Source organism: Ixodes scapularis, unplaced genomic scaffold (genome assembly GCF_016920785.2).
Source record: "Ixodes scapularis isolate PalLabHiFi unplaced genomic scaffold, ASM1692078v2 PGA_scaffold11__112_contigs__length_91849675, whole genome shotgun sequence".
Classification (NCBI taxonomy): domain Eukaryota; kingdom Metazoa; phylum Arthropoda; class Arachnida; order Ixodida; family Ixodidae; genus Ixodes; species Ixodes scapularis.
This window is the reverse complement of record NW_024609837.1, coordinates 64240731-64263800: the sequence shown is the minus strand read 5'-3', so window position 1 is coordinate 64263800 and position 23070 is coordinate 64240731. Positions and strand designations below refer to the sequence as shown.

The 23070-nt window shown below is 45.5% G+C and overlaps 1 protein-coding gene across 1 annotated transcript; it reads right to left on the bottom strand.

Moving 5' to 3' along the window:
* Positions 1-8063: 8063 nt before the first annotated feature.
* Positions 8064-22682, bottom strand: LOC121835038 (integrin beta-PS-like). The gene is made up of 9 exons (XM_042288950.1): positions 22501-22682; positions 21702-21861; positions 19859-19953; positions 19519-19623; positions 19351-19435; positions 15288-15516; positions 12340-12511; positions 10476-10559; positions 8064-8409 (listed from the first exon to the last, which is right to left on the bottom strand). Exons 2-9 carry the CDS (start codon positions 21802-21804, stop codon positions 8110-8112), a joined length of 1173 nt encoding a protein of 390 aa, XP_042144884.1. The 5' UTR covers positions 21805-21861; positions 22501-22682; the 3' UTR covers positions 8064-8109.
* Positions 22683-23070: the final 388 nt, after the last annotated feature.

The window sequence follows — 23070 nt, the reverse complement described above, 5'->3', positions numbered from 1 at the left end:
ATATCGAGTGCAAATAGCTTGCAGCCGTGTTTGTAATCCTATCTGAGCACTCGAAAGGATAATGAGTAATCGGGATTTACGGTTCTTGTTTGCTTTGCTTTGCGTACATCTGCGTGACACTGTTCGTGCGAACGTATGATATCGGCGTTATTTTTTTTTCCTCGAATTTTTACTGCGAAAGGTATATTTTCTGCAGCATCCCAATTTGGTATTCTCAGTAAGAACGAGCGGAGATGACCATCGGCACGATGCCGGGACGTCGTCACGTGCCATCGGTGTATGCGTTTTTTACCAAGGTTTTTGTTTTGTGGTAGGCATTACTTTTGCGTCCACTCGTGCTTTAGTATGAACTGAAGACGCCCCACCCCACTGTGTTCCCGCGAAATGTGCTTCGTCATGCTCGTTGGCTCGCGTCACTCGTAAAACAGTATCGAGGGATACCAGCAATTGTCGACCAGGCTGCGAGCGGCGACGCAGACCACCATTCGAGCATGACGCACTGTTTTCCTGCTCGCTTCCCCCCCCCCCCCTTCCCCCCCCCCCCCCCCTTCCTTTGCCTGCAATAGTGAAATAGTGATGAGCTTGAGGCCGTCTGGGGAACTCGGAGTGAGAGAGAGAGAGAGACCGCGTTTGATTAGAGGGTTCGTGCCCTGTGCCCTGCGGCCCGGTGGGTCGGAGCTCCGCGGGGATTAGGTGGTAACGAACTCCGGGATTACGGGCGTTCGGTGTTCGAACCCGGGAAGCGATCGCCCCCGCTATGAACGCCGGGGCTCGTGGGAGTGGTGATTAAATTATTAGTGTATACCGCGGGGCGCCGGCTTAAATATGCACCCTCCTCGATGCTATGCTTGCTTTCTCGTACTCCGCGCGTGTCCTGGTCTGTTTTTATTACCTGTTATGTTTTTTTGTTTTGGCCGGGTTTAATTTGTAGGTTCAAAAGTAATCTTAACGTTCCTCGTCTGTTTCTTTTAATTTTATAGTTTGATTTTTCGAATAGACGGCTGGGGGAGCCGATGCTGTGTGATCCCACCCCGAACCCGAAATAGATTGCAGTTTTTATTTTCTGGTTTATGCGCCACGGGATCCAGAGAGCGACGGGTTCAAACTAGTTATTGGGAGACGCTGTCTTGGGAATAGTAGCCGATGACGGGCGCAATTCTTGCCATCCTATAAATGTCCAAGTCGATGGCAGAGAGTAAAGATCTTTGAGGTTTCCATAGCTTCTTTAATCCCGGAAAAGTTTAGCATGGGGGGGGGGGGGGGGGGGGCTATGCAAGACGGCGATCCCTTCGTCCAGAGCCGTCTTGCGTAGCCTCCCAGATAGGGGAAGGTGATCACAACCGTAAAAATAAACAAGGTGCGAATGACATGCGCGATTCCCCGATCTAACGCCGTGCCATGGCATCGGCCACTGTCCGAATCCTATCTCAAAAACGGATTTTCCGACGTCGAAATGTGTCTCGGAGAAAAAGCTGTTGTGGACGCCCGCACGCGGCTATTGTTTGTATGGTCGTCGCGTGGACGGAATCTGCATTTCAGCGATTAAAGGGGCAATGCAACCATATTCAGTTTAAATGTCTTTCACTTTACACGAGCTTACGGTCACTAGTAGGACCCAGGTATGCTCGCAAGCAAAGCCACTCACCAAGGAACTTCTTTGTTCTATCGTAATTTCCAGGATGAAAGAGAGTTTTACCTTTCAATCTCTCGTTCGCAAAACTTGATGACGACGTAGCTCGGAGTTTGCAGTGTTGGCAGAGTCCCCCAGTGACGGTATCTAAATGCGGGTCATAGATTGACCCCGAGCATTGCTTGAGCACTCGATTTGGGCTCGGGGTGACGCTCGAGTAGCATTTGGGATGTGGCTTGTGTCCAGTGGCTGCAATGACAATTGGGCAGAACCCTGACAATTTCTCAAACTCGGCGAGTGTCCAGTTGTCCGGTGCTTTGCCAGCCCCAGCGCTTGGATATATGATAAGCCTTGGCAAGGTAACTTTCAAGAATTGGCGGCGTATAATCGGCTCGAAATCACGTGGGCGCTTGTTCTGGCTGAGAGTTCAGGTTTTTTTTTGTTTTTTTTTTTATTGCGCGGATATCAAAGAACTAGGAAAAGACGTGTCTGTGATTAGCGAAAACGAAGAAACATTAGTTTATTAGTTAGACAAGGTATTGAACGACGATCTGTTTCGTGCTTGTCGCCGCTGCAGTGAGACGCCGAACACACACTTTTCCAGAGCGAACGAGTGTGTTTCGGGTCCTCGCCGCTGCAAAAAGCTGTGCGCTGACGTCAAGGGTCCCCTAGAAATGGCTCTTCGGTGCTCTGCGCTACCAGATCCTCGCGCTCCCAAATCTGCGACCGGGCTTTCTATATCGCTCCGTCGTTGAACTGCCAGGCTTCGTGAGTAGAGAGGAGGCTATGGTCTGGCAGTCTTGTGGAACTCGTGGCGGATTGACGACCAAGGCGCCTATACCTTCTTCGGTGAGAGCACCACAAAAGCGTCCACACGTCACAACTGCCTAGGTATGTCCGGTGGTTATGTCAGGTAACATACAGCGTTGAGACCCCGCGATACGGTACATTTGTACCCCAGTAATTTCTCTAGTGCTTTACGCAATGCTCTCAACGGATGATATAGGTTACGCTCCCGCCAAAAAATTAGGATTAGAAAAGAAAACTTTTTTTTTTCCAGTTTTGTTTGTTATTGATTTGTTTATTCGCAAGCCCTGCAACCACACTTTAATAGTACGGGAATGAAGAACTCGGTGATTGAGTCGGTGATGTCGCTTAGATCTCTGGGCCGGATTTCTAGGACCATCGTATTAGCTTAGACTGTGTGAAAGAAAGCCTGCCACACCTGGGGCGCTGGAGCTCTTGAGATTCGACCTCACTTCCCGCTCCCTTCCTGCGCTAGCTTTGGCGGTCCTTTCTTTCACCGAGACACTGATTCCTTAAGGCAAGACACTGGTTCTAAAATCGACTTTTTTGTTTATTAATGGATTATAATGAAAATTAGTGTGTATATGTGTTTTGGCTTCCTCTTTTCAAATATACAATTAGTTCTGCAATATCTCAATTACTTTTTGAGTTACGAAGAAAATAATGAAGCCTAATTAGGTCATTTCTTACGACTCATTAAGGAACTTTCTAATACGAATTTTTTTGCATAAGTGATATGGATTTGTAGCTAAAGAGCTGTCATGCAAGATGATGCTATTTATATTTTTGTAAAGATAGATCCTTGTATAAAACTTGTCTAATTAGGTCAAGTACACTATTTACAAAGCTTAACGAGGTCACATTATCACTAATAATAAAATTTCGGGCCCATACTGTCATACAAAAATAGCATCACCCTGCAGTTCACTTCTTTCTGAATTCAACGGTATAAAGTTTATAGAAATCCTCGAAGAATAATCTCATGAAAACAACCGTAAGGCTAGGCATGTAGACAAAAAATGCGAAGCTGAGAAAATTGCAGTTGAAGTTTTGACACTCATTGCATAAAATTGAGTAAGGGATCCCATGCAATAATGTTCAGCAATATGAAGCATAGTTCTATCTGAACAAATTGAGATGAAAAATTCTGCAATCCGTTCACAAGAACCTTTAGAAATAATATAAAACTGAGAAATAATGTCTGCAATGTAAAATAACGTTATAAAAGAATGAGTAGACTCTATAAGGGACAACGGGAGGACGCACCAAGGGTTGCACGTTCCGAAAGCAGATTTTGTTTGGCCCTGAAAAGGGCCTTTGTTCGTGTAGCACTTGAAAGGGGAGCCCCTCACAGCTGTCCAGGACTGTAGTCCCCAGCTGTTCCAGTTTGGTGTTGCCTGGAGAACCTCTGCTTTGCATTGCTGCTGCTCTGGTGGGCAGTGTTGGCCTTACGCAGATTGTCCTTCTCCATGCTTTGAGAGCTTTCATGTCCACTACAATGAACTGTGTCCCAGCGTCGCGCGTCTGGCCTCCTGTGGTGACGCCGAGAAGGTCGAATTTGCGCTGGGTCGCCGACTTTTCCGATAGCGCACGCTTGCATTCGTCCGATCGTGCGACTCGTTGCGCCTGCTCGGCCGTGGAGTAGTATGCGGTGTCGACACGAACCGCGCTCGCAAAGCTCGACAAACTGCCGCTGCTGCATGGAGTTGCGATGTCTCCAGCTGATGTTTCCGGAAGATCCAAGGCATCCGGCGGTGCCGATCGCGGTGGCGCACTTGCAGCAGACAGCTTCGGCTTCTTGTTCCACGGTCGCTTCCTCTTCCTTCCGAACGCTTGCCGCGTGCTCGATTTCAACCGAGCGTCGTCCGGCATCTCGAGAACTCGAAGCGAAACAAAACAAAACACGCGCGACTTCGTAGGAAAACGAACCAACAATATTCAACGCAAGCGCGCAAACGGGAACTAAAACATGCGCTCGACCACGGAGGAAACAAAGCAGACAGGCCTAAGGAGACGGGCGGAGACGAGCCCAGGAGCAGACGACGCACCTCTCGCCAGCGCAGGAACGGAAAGGAGGAAAGGAGAAAAAGAGCGGAGGGGCGCGTCTAGGCCAATAGCAGGGGCGCTAGGCGCCGCGCGTGCTCTGACGTACGGGCACCTTGCTAGCCGGCCAATGAGCGATCGCAATTGGGGCTTTGAAACCCGCGGAATGCAGACGTTTCCCGATGTTGTCGCGATACCGAATGGCATGGGGACGTGGGGAAAATAAGCGGCTTTCCAACAAGACCAAGATGGCCGCGATCCGACAAGCGATCGCGAAACGCGCGGGGCGCGAAGTTCCACTTGTTTTCATTGAACTCGCTGTGTTAGGGCTCTGCGGGGACATCGTAAATATCATTTTTTTCATGCTTAGACATTGAATTCGACATTGAAACTTTGCAGGCAGGTACCTTAGACTACAATTAATCCAAATATGTGAATTTTGAAAAACGTGAAATTTCGCGTTTTTTTACCATTTTAAGACCCGCGTCTCCCCTTAATGGAAATGGCAAAACACAGATTTCGTAGAATCTACTGATTTTTGTGCAAATCTGTTGACTTTTTGGAGATCAATCTGCTGACTTTTTTTTTCTCCGTCTGGCAACACTGACACTGTGGGCGCAAGGGGGCAAGTAAACTGTGCGGTCAAGAGTGCTGTGTAGGTTGGAAACATTGGCACCGCCTAAACTAAACAGCTTTATTTTTTAACCGGGCGGTTCACTTACGTGCTTGCTGCCATAAGGAAACGTAAAGTTCTTTCTTTGGATGAGAAAGCAAATGTTTTGGACGCCATCCGGAAGAAACTGCCGAGATCATGAGCACTCGGGAAGTGCTCAACGCAATGGACGTACTGAGGAGGTACACGGCGTCGCATGGGCAGCAAGATGCCGTGCAAGCGCTCAGGGCGCTCGAACGCCGTATGACGCCGCCGACGCCGCTGCTACTGTCGGACAAGGCGCAAGCAAAACTCGCGGACTACTTTGCCCCTAAATAAATGTCATTTTCGGTGAGTTTTTCATACCCGTAAAATGTTTCGGAATTTTTTTTTTTCGCATGCTAAAGCCAAATTTCGATTTAGCGAAATTTCAATGTAACGAAGTAAATTGCGAATTTTACCGACTTTGTTACATCGAGGTTCAACTGTACAACGAAATCCTCTATTTAACAAACTTTTTCAATTCCCAGACGCGATCTTCATAGAAGCGCTTGTATTTGTGAACTCCATGACACGAAGCGCTCGCACTGAATAACCTTGATTTAACAAACTCGCTCTGCCGCAATCTCCTTTTTTTTTTTTTTCCGGACTTCGATAATTTTTTATTTGTTCGATATTTCGGACCTAAAGGCGAAACCGTGACTTACCCCATAGAAATAGTGTATATTCACGACCAATGTTTAGGACAGCTTGAAGTCCGAAAGTTCGATTATTCGAACAAAATCGTCGCGACCGATCAGCGGAAAACACCATCAAGAAGCGGCCATTTCGGATTCTATGTTGGCTGCAGATGGAATGGCTTGGTTTGGCAGCACTACTGGCACTACTTGAGTACTCCCGAGTCCTACCGCTAGGTGACGCTATGCTAGCTCTTTCTTCCATTTAGCTGCACGTCATCATCATCATTATCATTTTGCTTTTCCCATTTCTTTGCGTCACCAGTCGCCATTTTGCGCACGTGATTTTGCGCCTCTTATCTCGTTCGCAAAACGCTGGCTTGGGCGTCATAGCCCCATCTGTTTTTCTGCCGCCGCAATGTGTCATCAAGAAGCGCAGAAAGTACTCGACCGTAACGCTAGAAAAGAAGGCAGCGATTCTCAAGCTAACAGAAAGTTTCCGAAAAAAAAAGGAGGCGTAACCTGAAACAAAGCACTATTTACAGCTTTTTTTAAGCCCACTTGGAAGTAATAAAGGCAAGTTTTTCAATCTGCTGATTTTTCGGACTGCTCTATTATTCGGACGTTTTTTCGGTCCCTGCAAAGTCCGAATAATCAATCGGCGACTGTACTTAAAATGCAGATATGTTTATGTCCAATTGCCACCAAAGGCGAGCAGCCTTTGGTGCCTACAGCGAGGGAGGTCTTGAATGCCATCGATGTATTTATTATGCCGGGTCGCCGACTCCCAGGACGACTACAGAGTTCTAAACGCTTTGGTGTCCTTTGAGTGCTGCGTGTTGCCTTCGCTCGCGCGAAAGACGCAAGGCAAGCTTACAGACTTTTTAGAGCACAGCTCTTAGGCGCCCGTTTCCGGCTTGAGCGGCGTTGCCGTCGCCATCGGCATAACCAAGGTCAACCCAAGGTCACATGACCCCCAAGATCACCCAAGGTCATGTGACCCCCCCCCCTCCCAAGGTCACCCCAAAGTGACCTGACCCCCCAAGGTTACGTGACCCCCCCCCCCCCCCCCCCCCCCCCCCCCGATGACATCCTCGTCACTGATGACGTCATCGGCATCTGCATCGTCATCATCACTGGTGACGTCATCAGTGACGTCACTAATGACGTCATCGGTATCCGCATTGTCATCATTGCTGATGATGTCATCAGTGACGTCACTGATGACATCATCGGCATTGTCATCAACACGTGACCCCCTCCAATCAGTTGACCCCCCCCCCCCCAGTACCCTTCCCTCCTCAAGAGCTGCGCTCTAATTCGGCGTTACAGAGAGTTGTAAACGGCTTTCACTTTTTTTTCCACTAAATAAATGACGTGGTTAGTTTGCCCACGTGGATTTTTAATTTTCGCTTTCTTTCCACCGGTCCTTTACGAGTTTTCCCACGAAAACTGCCTGTAACAAAATCCTCCATATAACGAATTTTTGCAAACTTTTATTAATTTCGTTATATCCAGGTTTAACTGTATAATATGATAAGTACTGTAAAACCTTTTATTTTCGCGGCCCCTATTTTTCGCGGATCGGTCACAGATGACATAATCGCGACCACTAAATTTCGCGAATTTCAGTCGCCTGCATTGAAAATCTTAAGGACCGAAATTTTCGCACGCCCTTAAATTTCGCGAATTCTTCAATTCGTGAAATTCGCGAAAATTGAGGGCTCGCGAACATTAAGGGTTTTACAGTATTCTTTCATCAATAAGAAAATTACTCAAAAAGCCCCACAATCCTCCTTACTTGGCTTGGCCGCCTAGCGGCTTGTTCACACGCCGCGCTTGTTCTCTTTTTTTCCCGACCGCGCACGTGGTACAGTGCAATCAACTTATAACGATGTCACATATAACAGGTGTACTGCTTATAACGATCAGTTTCTAGTATATCTAGTCCAGATACAACGATAATCGGACATAAAAATTTAATTTTCGGGTTATCTCATTATCTTTATAAGTTGACTGCATTGTAGATAAAAGCGATGAAGCGTGCCCGCATGCGATTTGAGCCTGGTCAGCACAATCGAGGTTTTTCACGCTCTAGAGTTGCCGGACTTCTCAATCACGTAAAAAAAATCCTTCGAATTCACCGGTCTCAGAGGTGATACTTGGTATCACTAGACTCGTATGTGTAATCGTCGGGACCAAGCCCCCTTTCTAAATCAAACGAAAATTTGAATAAGGCGACTTCGAGTTACCGAGGGTGGGCCGCAGCGAGACAAAGTACACCGACGTAAAGACTAATGTCACGAAAGACAGGAAAGCGGGGTGGTTGGTCCACTCACATCGTACTGTTCCCGGACGAGTTGGACGACGTTGGAAGAGTCATTCTCAAGACGCCCGCTGCTGCAGCCCTCGAGCTGGTTGCCCAGCTTCTCGTAGATGCCGATCTGGTCGGCCGTGACGGCGAAGATGATGTTCACCTTGTGCTCCTGGATCTTGGCGTTGATCTGGCTCAGGGACGGGTAGTCCTGGTGCACGCTCTGCGTGTACTCCCCGTTCTCCAGGTGGCACGACCCATCATTGGGCTTCACAATGCCCCCAAGCTGCAAGCGGAACAAGCAGTCAGATGCTGCGTGCTGTTTAAAGAGATGTTTTCGCGCAACAAAGAACAAAGAAATCGCCGGACAGTCATGGCGCGATTCCCCGAGGGCTACCAGAACAGATGTTGGTGCCAAGTTGGCTCTCGTTTTTGTTCAATGGCGTCTCTAGGTTTTAGTCGTCGTTGGGGGCGTGTCTCTCCGCACTTTCTGCTTCATTTCCGGTAGCCCCATGTCGCCACCAGAAGCTTTCTACATCCATGATAGTTTATGACCGTTTAAGAATCTAGGAGAAGCTCCGGTGCGAGCTTCCTGCCATCGATAACACTTCGGCGTCTCGTGGACATTTGCGGCCAAAGTATGACGGAAGGCAAGGAGCAGAAGTTGAAGGCGGAGCTCCTACTGCTGCGGTAGTTGACCACGGCGGAAGTGATGGGAGACAAAGGGGTGTTGGGCGATTACGACAATGACGAAATAAATTAACGCAACTCGTTGCTACGAGTATGAAATGGCCTTTTCTCGTTCCCCCCATACACAGAAAAAAACATTCCACAAAAGTGAGATTTTTTTGTTGTTGTTCTTTCGGTGTACGAGAAAGGACAGTTCTAATTGCCAAGCTTGCCCAACTAGCAAGGGCTTCGCAGACTCTAAAATTCCTCTAAGGATCCCTACTTTAAATCACCGATGTAAGTAACTTATGACAGAATTTACGGTGCAACTGCTTCGTCATGCCAGGTGTGTCAATAATTTGATTTCGCGAAACAATGGCACATGTGCAATCTCCTACAGTGTAGACCGCATATAACGTATGTCGCGGGAGTCGCGAAAATCCGCACTATAAGCGGTACCGCGTTATAACCAAAACATCAATTTTTCAGGCCAAAATACATGCCATGAGACAACCTACCTTTGTAAAAGAATTTATTTTATGTTAGATGAAAAATAAAGCTTAGTTTGAGGAAAGTCTTTATTTCACCAGACTAGTACACATCTCTCTCAAGTGTGTCACACATTTTGAAAGAAATAAGTGGCTTTTGCCTGGCGCAGCCTTTTAACGGCGTCGCGGGTTGCGGACGGACGTTGCGAGCGTTCAGGATTGCTAACCCTAATCACTTTTCTCCGGAGATGAAAACGCTTGAAAATTCGCATCCTTCATACGGTACGCGCCACTAATACCTTGAACTTGAGCACAGGCATGAAATGCTCCAAATAAGAAATCCGGGCGATGTTCGAAAACACAAATGCTTAGAAAGCACCACTTTAGCCGAAGTAAACAAACACGACGACACGGGCGTTTCTGCCGTCTTGAGAGCGCCGCCACATCGCCGCACGAGTAGGTGGATCTTCCCTTCTAGTACGTGCTGGGTTATCATAGCGACACACAACGAAAATTCACAGTCAAGCATAGCGCTTTTACGCGGAACGATGAGATGAACGCCACAACCGACGCCATGTTTGCGGACAGAAGCCGCCGGCCCGCGATTGGCATGCAGCGCGCGCGAACACTTCTCGACCTGCGATTGGTCTGTCGTTTCGGTTGTTTGTTTCCAATGCAGCGGAGGGACGCACGCACATGAACGACACGTGCGTGCGTCCTTCCGTCGCTATGGCAAATAAAGCCTCTCTTCGCTTCTCCGAGCAACCTCCTTGCCCCGCGAGTGCCGTTTGCGGCTCGCGCCGTTATCTAGTGTCGCCCAGGGAAGCGTGCTCGCTGCTCCGGTCGTCGGCGCGGTCGGCAAGCTGTGCCAGAAACCGCACTATAACCGGTATTTCCCTTCGCGCGCCTGCATTTTAAGCGGTATGTAATTACATGGAGTTCTATGGGAGGCGAACCGGTGGTTTAAAAAAACCGCGTTATACCCGGTCCTGCACTATAAGCGGTTACGTTGTAAGTGGTCTATACTGTATTAAACATCCAAGTGGACTGGAGGCTGTCCCCTTTCAGGAAGTAGGGCCATTTATCACATTTCTTTTGTCTGTAGAAAATAATATAAATAATTTATAGACTAGAAACGTTATCTACAATATGCTTACAAGAACTTTCGCAAATGGATGCAAACTGAATGACCCACCTTGCCGTCTCCTGCGTAATGGAAGCCGCTGTCTGTGGAAAAGAGAAGAAGCCGCCGTGCTTTTTCTCTCCAGCCAATGTCTTGCTGCAACCAAAACAACAAAAAAATGCATCGCAAATTGCTAGGCAATACTGTTGGATGTGTGAAAAGTTCTAGCACCACAAGCATTTAGTGATAGCTCGCCCTCTTGGCTGCACCGATATGGAATCTGTTTCGCGTAATGTATGTTTTCCGCTAAATCTAGCAGGGAAGCTTAATCACTGTACAGGTCATGTGACATCAGGTCACTTGACGCCAATTTCGTCACTAAATTTAGCAGCTAGACCGAGTTTTTTGTGAGGGTCAAGTGACGTCATCTTCCCGCTAAATCTAGCTGAGAAAATGAATTGCTGCTGAAGTCACCTTAAGTCAATTTTCCCGCTAAATCTAGCGGGAAAACTTTATCCGGCTTCACTTAATCCGGAGCAACTAGCCATATAACATGAAGTCATTTAAAATCATTTTCCCCGCTAACATAACCTAATAGGTTACGTGACACAAAGCTATGTGATGTCGTTTTTCACGCTAAATTTAGCGGGGAAACTAAAATGACGTTGAGGTCTCGTGATGTCAGTTCTCCTGCTAAATCTAGCGGGGAAATTCAATTCGCATTGATGTCACATGACGTTAAATTTCCTGCTAGTGGGGAAACTGAATTTATGTGTAGGTCCCATAACATCATGTTAAGTGACATCAAGTTTTCTGCTAAATTTAACAGAGAAACTGAATTTTGTGTATAGGTGACGTGAGATGATGTCATGTCACATTTTGTAACACTGCGTGCGTTGCACTATGGGAAATCACAGGTGTATACACCAATTTAACTCCCCCGCTAAATTTAGCAGAGAAACTGAATTGGTGTGTAGGTCTGTGATGTCCCATAATGCAACACTGCAAGCGTTGCAATATGGATTGAATTAGTGTTGAGGTGACGTGACCTCAATCTGCCCGCAAAATCTGGCGGGGAAACTTAATCTGGTTTCATGAAGTCCCGAACAACTAGCCAAAGAATGTTTCACATTGAAAAGAGCTTGTTACTTAAGAACATGCAAGAACTTCAAAACATTGTATGCAATTACCATCTGTACATGCCTGGACAAAAAACAAGTCACTGTGCAGGTACCACAAGTAAAGTAGTTAATGGGGAGACCTCACGCTTCATAATTTCACAAAGCACACAAAGCTATATTAAAACTTATTTGAAACATTTTTATGCCATAAATAAAAGGCTGTGTAAAGCAAAAAAATTAACACAATTGCCAACCAACTCAAAACAGTGCAAGTTTCCCCCCATGCCTTCGGCTTGGTTGTATAAACAATGAGCCAATATAGTCTCTTACTAAGAACCACTGAAAAGGCGTCACTCCCCCCCCCCCATATAAACACACACTAAATTTCCAGAGAAATGGAGTTACTATGCTACTCAGTACAAAGACACTATTTTTCTGTCACAGAAAGGAAAAAAGTTCAGTCATCACACTTTCTCAAAGATTGGTGTCCATACGAACAAGGTTTCACCTAATGCCCGCGTCCCTCGAAACATTGGGCAGAGCGGAAACTCAAATTCGGGAGTTTTACGTGCCAAAACAACGAAGGGTGACGCCCCAGCGAGCGAAGGACTGAGGATTAATTTTGACGAACATCTTTTATGTGCAACTGAAATTTCGGTTACACAGCTTCTTCTTCGCAATAAGCCTCCGTAAGATTGCAGGCACCTTGGCCGGGGTGGCCACTGAGCGCAGTGCAATCTTATTGCAGCTCTTGTATTCCAACAGACTAGAGCATTAGCAACGCGAGCACAAGCAAGTCGTCCTAGGGCACTCACGTGACAGACGACGGCTTGCATTATGGCATCGAATCCGCCTTCGGGGGCATCGAGGTTGCCAGAGACCTGTGCCTCGTTCACCTGCTCCTTGAAGGAGGCCGTCTTGGAGTTCAGTGGCATGTGGTTCTTGAACCCGTAGGGCGCAACACAGCCATCACACGGGACACGCAGCCTGGAAGATGGTAAAGCAACCTGAGAAAGGAGCCTCTATCTGCTCTCCTGATTTCGTCATCTGAACCAACTACCATCTGCCCTACTGCTGAGATGAAGCCATGAGGTCTACCTTTTCTGCTATCAAAAGAGGAGTGCTTGAAATGACATCTGGTGGTAACCAGACACGTGCAATGTACTTATACAGGTGTAGCCACAATATGATGACACCACTAAATACTGTGACAAATGATATAAGCAGTATTTGTTGCCGTTACCATGAAATGAATGCTGTAAACATCAACGGCATCTACCGATTAAAAAGAAACTTAGGCTGCAAACACCGGTGAACATGCGTCGGTAATAAAAATATGAGACTGGTTCAATCTGAAGATGACCTGTTACGTGATACTTGTTACGAAATTGCAAGTGAAAGTAATCTCTTTGTAAACTTAAGAGGCACCTCACATTATGCTACAATTTTCATAACTGGCACTGCAAGAAAAAGTGAATGATTTATGGTGATGATTTCTCGAAGTATGCTTCCTCTTGTAAATTCAAGCTATCTTTTAGTTTAATTTTGGACAATCATCCACCGAAAAACATCTCCTGATCACAATGTTTGCACTTCGGAAGCCACTTAAATACATTGTTCTACTCCAAATAAACAGGAGGCAAAATGCACTCGCAGATTTTATAGAGAAATAAACATAAAACAATTTCGGGCCTGGTTAATACTGTGGCCTCGTAAATATTCATGTGCAAGGCACGAATTGGAATGCTACATCTACTTCACCAACACATACAAATTTAGCAAATGAAAAAGATGTGTTCAAGACCTTTTATCCTCCGCTTGAAGGTTGCACATTAATAGCTCAAACCACCATAAGAGGCCGTAAAAGATGACATCACTCCTTGTTGAAGAGGGCATCTTAAAAAAAGCTTCTACTTTTTTTTTTTTTAAGAGAAACATTATTTTTAAATGGAAGCAAGGAGCCAGCATGCCCTTTGCATGAGTATGGGTTACTACAATATGTTATGAACTGTTCTTAATGAGTATTCATTTTTAGGCAGGGCAAACCACTAAAAAGAAATACTACTATAGCACTTTCTATTAAAACTATTTTAATGACCCAAGCACCCCCTGAAGCATTAACCTTTTGAATTATCTGCAATCTATAGTGCCATCTTTCATTGGTGTAAACCAGCGCTACATAAACTTTACGCAGGCCTCTTCCCCGAGTCAATATTCTAAATTTCCGCCTGTCACTCAGGTAACCGGTAAACAACCTTGGAAGACCTTTGCTAAGTCAAGACGCGGTCTGCTATTGACAGTCTCGTGACAGGACTTTTCCTTTGCCAAGAAAAAGGTCACTGGCACTTAGCACCACCTTTGATTCAAACAAAATGATTCTTCGTAATTTTGGTTGAAAATTATCCACATCCTATGCGGAGCACAAGTTTGTCCGCTTCTTGCACAGGGGTTGCACTGATATCAGAACCCCCAGCTCTGATTGGCTCCAATGGAGAAATAGTGGGTAGACTTGAATGCTAGCCGCCTTGCATATATATACAACTCCAAACTTGAGCCTGACATGAAACAGATCCTAATACGCTCCACTCAAGGTCTCGCCCACACATGACCCCGTGCAAACGGTACCCAAGGAGTCAATCCCCACATTCTGAGGAGTGTAAGTTACCATTATTTTTACAGTTTTCCACAGAGCATGTACCATACAATGGTGCAGTACCGATATTTATGACAAAGGAGGAACGGTAGAGCATGTGCCGATGGCCTGCACTTCTGTTAGGTCAAAGACAGTCCAAAACTATGATGGCATAGATCCACGGCTGCAGCTACTGTATGTGCCATCCTTAGCTTTGCAGCACTCCACGACTACAGTCACGTAATGAACGCACCCGCCACAATGAGCATCAATATTGAAACTTTCATTTTTTTTTTTTTTTTTTTTTTTCTGGCATAATGAACGCATTTTTAACTTTCGGCTTTGTCTTCAACTCCGTCCATCTTAGCTAGCCGACTAGCCACCAAGCCCGCCAATTTTTTTTTTTTTTTGCCACCAAGCGGCTGGGTTAAGTCATGCCAAGCCAAGCCGCTCTTGTAATGGCTGGAATTGCGTGGTTGCAGAAGTGATCAAAAGTGAAACCAAGCGGCGCGCATGCCTAGCGAAGCTGGTGTCGAGGAACTGCCCAGCCACGGAAATGCTTCGTCCATCGGATGCATTGATGTCAACAAACACGCCGTCTTCTATGGTCCACTTTCGAACCGTGATGTCGCAAAAGTGGTTAGGCCTAAGAACGGCTGCGTCACTCTCTGTGCTGAGTGAGCTTCGTAGGACACTTTTTCTTCGGCAAAAGGCACGCCGAAAGCGCCCTAAAAAGGTTTGCAATTTATAGAGCTAATTACTTTGGCACACCCACAACCAGCCATGGACACACCTCTGTCAGTGGATATGTGCCACAGTACCGTGCATCCTTAGCTTTGCTCCAAATTGGCAGCTAAAATGACATTTGCGCAAAGTGTGTAAATGCAGAATTTTACCCCGCGTAATGAACGCACCACCCCAATTATGTAATTTTTCGGAAAAAAAAAAGTGTGTTCATTATGCGAGACAACAGGTTACGTGCGACTTATACAAAAGTGTGACTTATTTACCGGATTTTACATGAAAGCAGCTGTTTTTAGGGGGGTGCAACTCATACAACAGTGCAACCAACAGACTGAAAGATATGGTGATCAGTAACTAGCCGTAGGCATAAACACGAGGGCCACCCACTTTTCGGGCACGGTGTTGACGTAAGGCATGACGACCTTGTCCACAAAAGAGCCGAAGCCCAGCCGGAAGTTTGAGGTGATCTTGCCCATTTCCTCGGCCAGCAGGTCTCCCAGGAGGGCCAGCTTGTCTTTGTCGTCCTTCATCGAGTTGGACAGGTCCATCAGGTAGTACAGGTCCACGGGGTAGTCCTCCGCCTGCTTGAACTCCACATTCAGCGGGAACGGCGACTCTGGAAAATGAATTCAGTGCGATTTGTCCAGTTAGTGCGTTTCTAGTCCTTCCTACCAGTTTCTAGACTCAAAAGACTGACTTTGATTCTTTGCATAAAGTTTCAATCTGTTTTGCCCATCAGTTCTCTTGGGCTAACCTGTCAGGGCAGAGGTTCACAAACTTTCCAACCTCGAAGGACCCCCATCAACTTCAACAATTAGCCGAGGAGCCCCTCCCAATCTTGGCATTGATGCAATTAAGCAGTAAAAAAGCCCACAGACCATGTAAAATATAATGTGCATACTGGTGAGGGTTGGCTCATAGCCACACATTAAAGGGACACTGACAGGGTATTTCTATTTATGCTTGTTGAGGTTTTTATTTATACATGACATATGAGAGTCCAACTACCCAGAACAGAATTTGCGGCTTGAAATTCAGTTCCTTTCCGCCTGAAAACCACCGATCGAGAATTGGCCAGTTTGAGTCGCGCTCACTCTCTTCTCTGTGGTCACGAGCCGTTTTCTAAGGTTTAGGCACAACCACCAAATATAATCAAAGTCGTAGGTCATCGAAGGCACGCACACAATATTAAAAATAGAAAAGAAATAAGATACCCATTTTTTGGGGCGTCTAAAAACCAGCAAATGCATTGTTTGGCAGGAAAAAAGTATCAAAGCCACGTGACTTCTGCCACCTCACTCCTCCTCTGTATTTCTTCTTCCTCCCCAGTCCAGTTCGTTTTTTTTTACTTTATTAAAAATATATGTGATGCTGTAGCAGAATATTGATTGGGTAGTCTTTTGACACCATAATGAACCACCTGGCAAAAAATAAAAAATATATTTTGGGGGGAGTCAGAGTCCCTTTAAAGGGGTACTCCACCGATTTTTTGAGCTACCTCGACTAACTATATTTTCTGACTCCCCGGCCTTTACTCTCTCCGGTATGCTATTTAGAATCGCGAAATTCATAATAGTTATTGCGAAATCGGCAAATGAAAATGATGCAAAAACCAACATTCAAATATACGCGCGCTTTTCAGGGCCGTGACGTCAGTGGCAGGCAGGCTTGCCAGTCGAGCAAGCAGCCAAAAAATAGAATATGCCGATCATTTGCTCCGTGCTGGAGCGCGGGTACTGCAGCGAGCTTCCCAAGCATTCATTTGACACCATGAAACTGCTTCGAATCAGTTTAAAACAAAATCTACAGGCCAAAGAGTGAACCCCTGCCTTCCACTGACGTCACTTTTTCACCGTTGCCAGTAGAGACTTCGAGCTTGAAAAACACGGTGAGGACCAAAACTGTAAATTCAATAACTTTGCGAAAAAACAATATTTTGACCTAATATTTGGGATACTATTTTCGCGATGTTTGTTGGTTAGTTTAGCAAAATTTCAAGCAAATCGGAGACAATGAAAAAATCGGTGGAGTAGCCCTTTAAGTCTGGCACGAGCACAACGTCATGGAAGTCGTCGGGTCAGGTCTGCTAAAATAGTACTTAAACTGGAAAAATGCCTTACTCAGGGTCAGGGACGGCCAAAAAAAAGAAACTCTGGGGAGTTTTGTGTACCTAGGAACTTACATTGAGAAACAGTGTTATCTATGAAGTGCTCCATTTCACATCTACAAAAAGATCCAGAGCACTATCCAGTCATAAAATAAACCCAATAAATCAGCCAATAGACCAAATGCAATGAGACCCCTCACAAATAAGTGCCCAAATTTCGCAAACACAAATCCCCCCCCCCCCCCTCAAAAAAAAAAAAAAAAAACTGTTTTGTACACGGAGGAAACAAACGTAAATAAACCGTTTTCTTCACGCTGCCACTCGCGAATGGAGCAATCATCGGCAGGCACGGCAACAAGAGGAACCTTTCGAGTTCCCGTTCCAAATAATGACTTCTTGTTTCTTCAAAGGTTACATTATCGTTAGTTTAAAAATTAAAAGTGAAACCAAGAATAAATTTTTAAAAATGGTTTGTTCGGCATTATGCGACGTAGACTTCATTGCTGAAAACAATTTTTTATCGCCTGCTTTCCAACTACGGCTCGTTTCCAGCGCTTGTCCTTCCTCTCTGGATTTATCTTTATTACTAAATTCCCTGTTTGTTTTATTGTTGTTTCCTGCACGAAATACATGCCGACGTGTACTGTGGAACGGCATACGCTGATAAGGTGCCGATGCTGCGAACCTCATGGGGCCATCTGTGAGTGACAGTATCAAGCCGGTGGTTTGTTTGCATTTGTTTTTCTTGCGCGTAGAAAAAGTTTTCTTTGTATTTCTTTTTGGAGAAGCCCACACTCTCGAAATTTGAGTACAACAAATAAACCACCTAAAGGCAGATTACTGAAGAGTTTCACTGCCCTCTGCTTATTGGTCGGTTCATACGTTGCAGTTTGCGATTGAATAGCAGCTGGGAACTTCCCGTAGACAACTAAAGTGCAGAAATCTCCACAAAAGTTCTGTTAAAGGGATGCTGAACCGAAATCGGAATTCCACAAAACACGGCGGCAAAAGCGTGCAACGGGATGCTACAAACACCAAAACATCACTCATACAGCGATACCTTGAACGGATTACCATACTTTCTAAAAAAAAGGAGGCACATTTGACAGATATGCTGACGTCTCGCAGGGTCAAAAAGGAGAAAGAATGGCCTTGCGTCTTCTCCGCCTCACCGCCTTGAGGAGGTGAAGCGAAGAGAGGAGAAAACAAAATATGTTGACGTCCCGCGCCTCGTCGGCCTTGTTCAATCTCGACCACTTTTTCCAAAAATATGGCCGTCCACTCAAGATATCGCCTTACGAGTACTGTCGAGACCTGTTATAGCGAAGTCGGTTATAACGAAAGAGCGGCTACAGCAAAGTGATCACGATTTCCCGTTCCCTTTTGCACTTCGTTAAATAAAGTCGGTTATAACGAAATAGCAGATATAGCAAAGTGATTTCCAATTACCGTTGAATTCATTATAACCGGTCTCGGCAGTAGTGTAGTAGGGATTGTAGCGTCACGCCTACAGCTCCAGGATTGTTTTCTGAAATTTAAATTTCGCTTCACTATCCCTTTAATATGTAATGCATTGAAAAGAGTGATTTTATCGGCTTACTTCCATTGCTTCGTATGATATTTTAGAATATTGTGTCAAGACATTGCCCAATTTTTTGATGCAGGGCTGCAAATTCCTCTTGTGTTTAACTTTGATAATCTTAGCACCCACGTCGACATGATTGTCAAAATTTTCAAACATCCGAGACCCTAAAAATCACTTGTGGTGTCTCAGTTCCCACGACTCTGCTTTCTAAGTTTCTTCGAACCAATAAATTCTCTTGTTTCTCGGTTGGACTGATTTCATTATTCTGGGTTGGACTGATTTCATTATTGTGATTAATGAATAAATGCCTCAGGCAGCCTTAAGACTTATAAAATAAACAGAATTTAGTGTCGATATTGGATGAGACTAGGGTATAAAGACCAGGAACAATTGCTACATTAAAAAAAAAACTTTTTCTTTTATTGTTGCACTTTTTTGTTACATCTTTATAAAAACTTTGAGATAGGTACTGTAAACGACTTAATTTTCGTGGGCTCAAATTTTCGCGAATCGGGCCCAAGCTGAAAATTTGAAATTATTCGCGGGCTCTAATTTTCGCGAATCGAGTGTAGCTTCCGTAGCGTTCACATGATTGCCCGAATTGTTCGCAGGACATATTTTTCGCGAATTGTAGGCGATTCGCGAAAATTAGGTCCTCGTGAAAATTCAGTCGTTTATAGTATGCATAAATGCTTTGTGAAAGGCCTTTCAATGCCAGTGTAACCAGAGGATCAGACTGTTCTGGAAGGATGACTTACTTGGCTTCAATCTGAGCCTGATTTCTTGTGGCTTGATCTGAATCGCCTCGCCTTCTCTAACCCCCTTGTTGCTCAACTCGGAGTCCTGGACAGAGTGGGCAGAAACAACAAGTGTCGCAGCACCCAAGCACCATGATGGCGACAAAATTTGGAAGGTAACAGGCATACCGTGATTTTAGTCATTGTGTTTTTGGGGTGGAAGTAGTCGTTAGGGCAGTACTCGGCCAAGTTGATGAGAGTATCACATCTCGGCTTTCCATCATTTGTGTAGCCCTGAAACAAAGCCATGAGATTATAACACACATTTCTAGAAATGTTGGCAATTTTTTTTAATAGAGCATTTAGTTATGACAGGTGCAGCTGCTCAATGTCACAGGTTGGCAGCTGTCTAATATTTACTACACAAATAAAGGTAAATCATTGGATTGGATTTTGGCTGAAGCAATTTCAAGCTGAATGCACTCCAACATAAAAGGTTTCTCTTGATCTTTTTTGTGGCTATGCTTACCTCCTTCAAGCACCACCCACAGTCAGAGTCGAATGTGAAGCACTCATGACATGTTTCCCTGCCGCTGCAAGGATTGCTCAGGAGCTTTTCTGGCGCTGGAATTAAAAAGCATAATCTGTTTAGTATACTTTATCACTCGACCAGAATTTGTTTCATGCCACTTAATGTTTTGTTCCGGTCCACCTGCACGGTTTCATGCTAATGGGTAGCGCTGTAACATTTAAACCCTCTCAGGCTAAGTTTGTGTGTTATTGAAAACATTCTGGCAACTTTTTACACTGCTTAAAGGGGCACTGACACCCCAAAGGTCGTATTTATTTTTATTGTCTAAAACGATGCAAGTTGTAGTCATAGACACGCAAAAGAAACCGCAGCGCGAAAAAAAAATTTCACGCGCGCGCGCGCGCCTTTTTATTTTTGGCGTTTGATTTTCCCGCCTCTCGCCTCCTCGCTTCTTTTGATCGGTGACGTCAAAAATCAGGAAATTTAGAAGCTTTGTAGGCGACATCTCTATAACATTTAATTACGGCAATCCTAAAACATGTTTTTTAACGCAATTGCGAACGCACTACGGCCCTTCTTTTTGAAATACCAAAAATCGGGAGTTCGTTGTGGTGCCGTCTCCTGGATTTGTATCCTCCAACGGAAAACAGGCGACACCGCTCAAAACCGGTCCACCGCAACGCCGGCGCTCGCTCCTATCCTCCTCGCTTTGGGTCGCCATGGCAACAGCAGGGAGTGGTGACAGGAAAGTGGACTCTCAGGTCTCCTCAATTTTTGACGTCAAGGCATCGGCGCCGATTGCGCGGGAACTTCGAATTCGGCATTTGGAAATTGTTTTTTTACTTCACGAATACTGAATTCCCAAATCTCAAATTTTGAGGGCAATGTTCCGGCATCGTTTCGGATAATAAAAAAAAATACGATTTTGATGTGTCAGTGCCCCTTTAACTGAAGCAAAAGCAGAGAGTTTGGAGGGAACAGCGCAAAAAGTATGTACCACCAACTAGCCCAACTACATGCCTTGCAAAAGCAGAGAGGCTCAGTTGAGCCCCTCCAAAGGTGGTCCCGCTCCATGTGTGTACAGCCGTGGACAATGTAAGCTGAAATGACTGGGGGATGACCAAATTGTACCGGTGGCGCTTCCTCGATCCAAAAGGTTGAACTATCAAAGAGGGGCAGCGTGCGAATGAGAGTGAAATGGCGACTGCTATCTGACTCAGCCAGTTCCTTTTCCACGTTTTAGGAGAACTTTGATATGGCTCAGCTTCACTCTTTGCTAGCACCTAGCCGAGCTTGTCGCCGCCTTTATAATCTAGGTGTGTGGTCACTGCATTAGACAAATCATTTATCCTATGTCCGAACAAGCAAGAGTGATGATAACTAGAAGCTTGCCAAGCAGCAGCCTGTGAGAGGCAACGGTGCAGTTTTGAACCCTAATTATGCTGAGTCGAATATTATACCACTGTAATCTCGCAAGCGTTCTCGTAGGGGCCCCGCCACAGCTATCTTTCAGTCGTCGCTCGGTCGTTTCAACTTATTTTGTAAAATTACTGCTCCTGTAAGTGCAGCGCGAGCATGTGAGAAATGGTATAAGTTCAGACTACGCTTTTAGATGGAAAGTGTCAACAAAGACCAGATATCAGGACCACACAATGAAAGGTAGCAGTATTTAGAAGGAGGAGATTCAAGATGAGGGCTTTCTTTCCCAACATAAGAATAAACTATGAACATGTATCAGCTAAACTTGCTACCAAGCCAAAAAAAGCAACAACACAAACAAGATCGAAAAAAAAAAACAAGAAAACTAGCAATAAACGAGGAACTCAAAGACAAAACCTACCTTTCTTGGAACTTTTAGTGATTTGTTTCACTTGGCAGTGTGTTGTACTAACAAAGACAAGCAGGAGTAAGCTCAGACTTGTACAGGCGGTGTTGAACATCATCTTGGCAGAACTTCAAACTTTTTTTTTTCTGTTTTCCGTTTTTCTACAAAAAGAATCCTGAAATCAAAGACATAAAATGAGTGAACCCACATACTCGCAAACCATCGAAATTAGTCATCAAATGACCGTCTTGCGTACCTAACGGCTACGAGGAAATAATCTGAACACAGATTTCAAAACGCGTCCACACCCATCCGAAGTTCAACCGCACCAACGAGAAGCGACAAGAAAAATACACACACAAAAAAAAAATATATATATATGAAAAAATGGCAAGGTATTTTAAACGCTAACCCAGATGAAAAACTTACTTCAGAGGCTTCCCTTTTTACAAGAGCCGCCGTTCCCGAGCTCAAACTTCTTCACGATTCTCCAAACTTCGAAGTTTTCAACAGATGGATCACAGATGCGCCCATCCCATTGTTTACGTTTTACTCGTCGCTCGACCCCAGAGTTCTAAGCTCGGCAATAAAATTAACAATCACCCTTAACGCAACTCCAAAATGTTTAACAGAACCTTCCGTTAAAGCACGGACGCCCTCAGAAAACCTGGCGAGGTCTCGTCTGAGGTTTGTCTACAAAAGCATTGCAAAGTTTCACATGGCACTACTGGCACTACGGCGGCGACCTCGGGAGAGGTGCCTAGCGAAGCATCGGCTACGCGAAAACAAAACTCGCCGTAGCACTAAAACTCACCGGCCAAAAAAGCACGATGCGGTGCGTCTTCGAATCCACCCGTGTATCACGTCATTTAGGAAAAGGAAAAGCACATCGCAAAACTACACCGAAACACAAGGCAGGACTACGAACACAAGGCACTTGAACAGTTCCAGTTGCCTATGTAAGGAAGGGGACTCATCGGTCCCAGTGACGTCACGCAGGAAGTGTGTTGCTCACGGCGCCCGCGCTGCTGTTTCCCCGTCTGCGCGGTGTCACCTCGAAACAGGAACTTGTAACTTGATCCAAGACCAACGGGGCTATAAACTCCAACGCGCGAGTAACGAATGAGAAAAGTTTTCACGAGTTTGTTACGGGGAGTACAGAGATCTGGCGTTGTCTTGCGAACTATTTCGTGTCGTTGTTTTGCGGAAGGAGACACCGGCAACTTTGCTCGTTCGCCCACGTACCGCCCTCCATCCGTACGCACCTAGTTTCTTTGAGGTGGTCGCGCTGTTCTAAAAACGGGTTCTCCGCTGTCCTTTGACTCTGCTTTGGCCCCACCCCGAAAAGGGTTTGACTTCTCTTTGGTGTCAAGCCCGGGAGGAC

What these genes read in the sequence shown, in the direction of transcription:
- LOC121835038 (XM_042288950.1), bottom strand. Translation starts at nt 21,804, where the DNA reads ATGATGTTCAACACCGCCTGTACAAGTCTGAGCTTACTCCTGCTTGTC. An exon ending in GTGGGTGGTGCTTGAAGGAG is followed by an intron (nt 19,624 to 19,858) that starts GTAAGCATAGCC and finishes GCTTTGTTTCAG; the next exon opens with GGCTACACAAATGATGGAAA. An exon ending in ACACAATGACTAAAATCACG is followed by an intron (nt 19,436 to 19,518) that starts GTATGCCTGTTA and finishes CACTCTGTCCAG; the next exon opens with GACTCCGAGTTGAGCAACAA.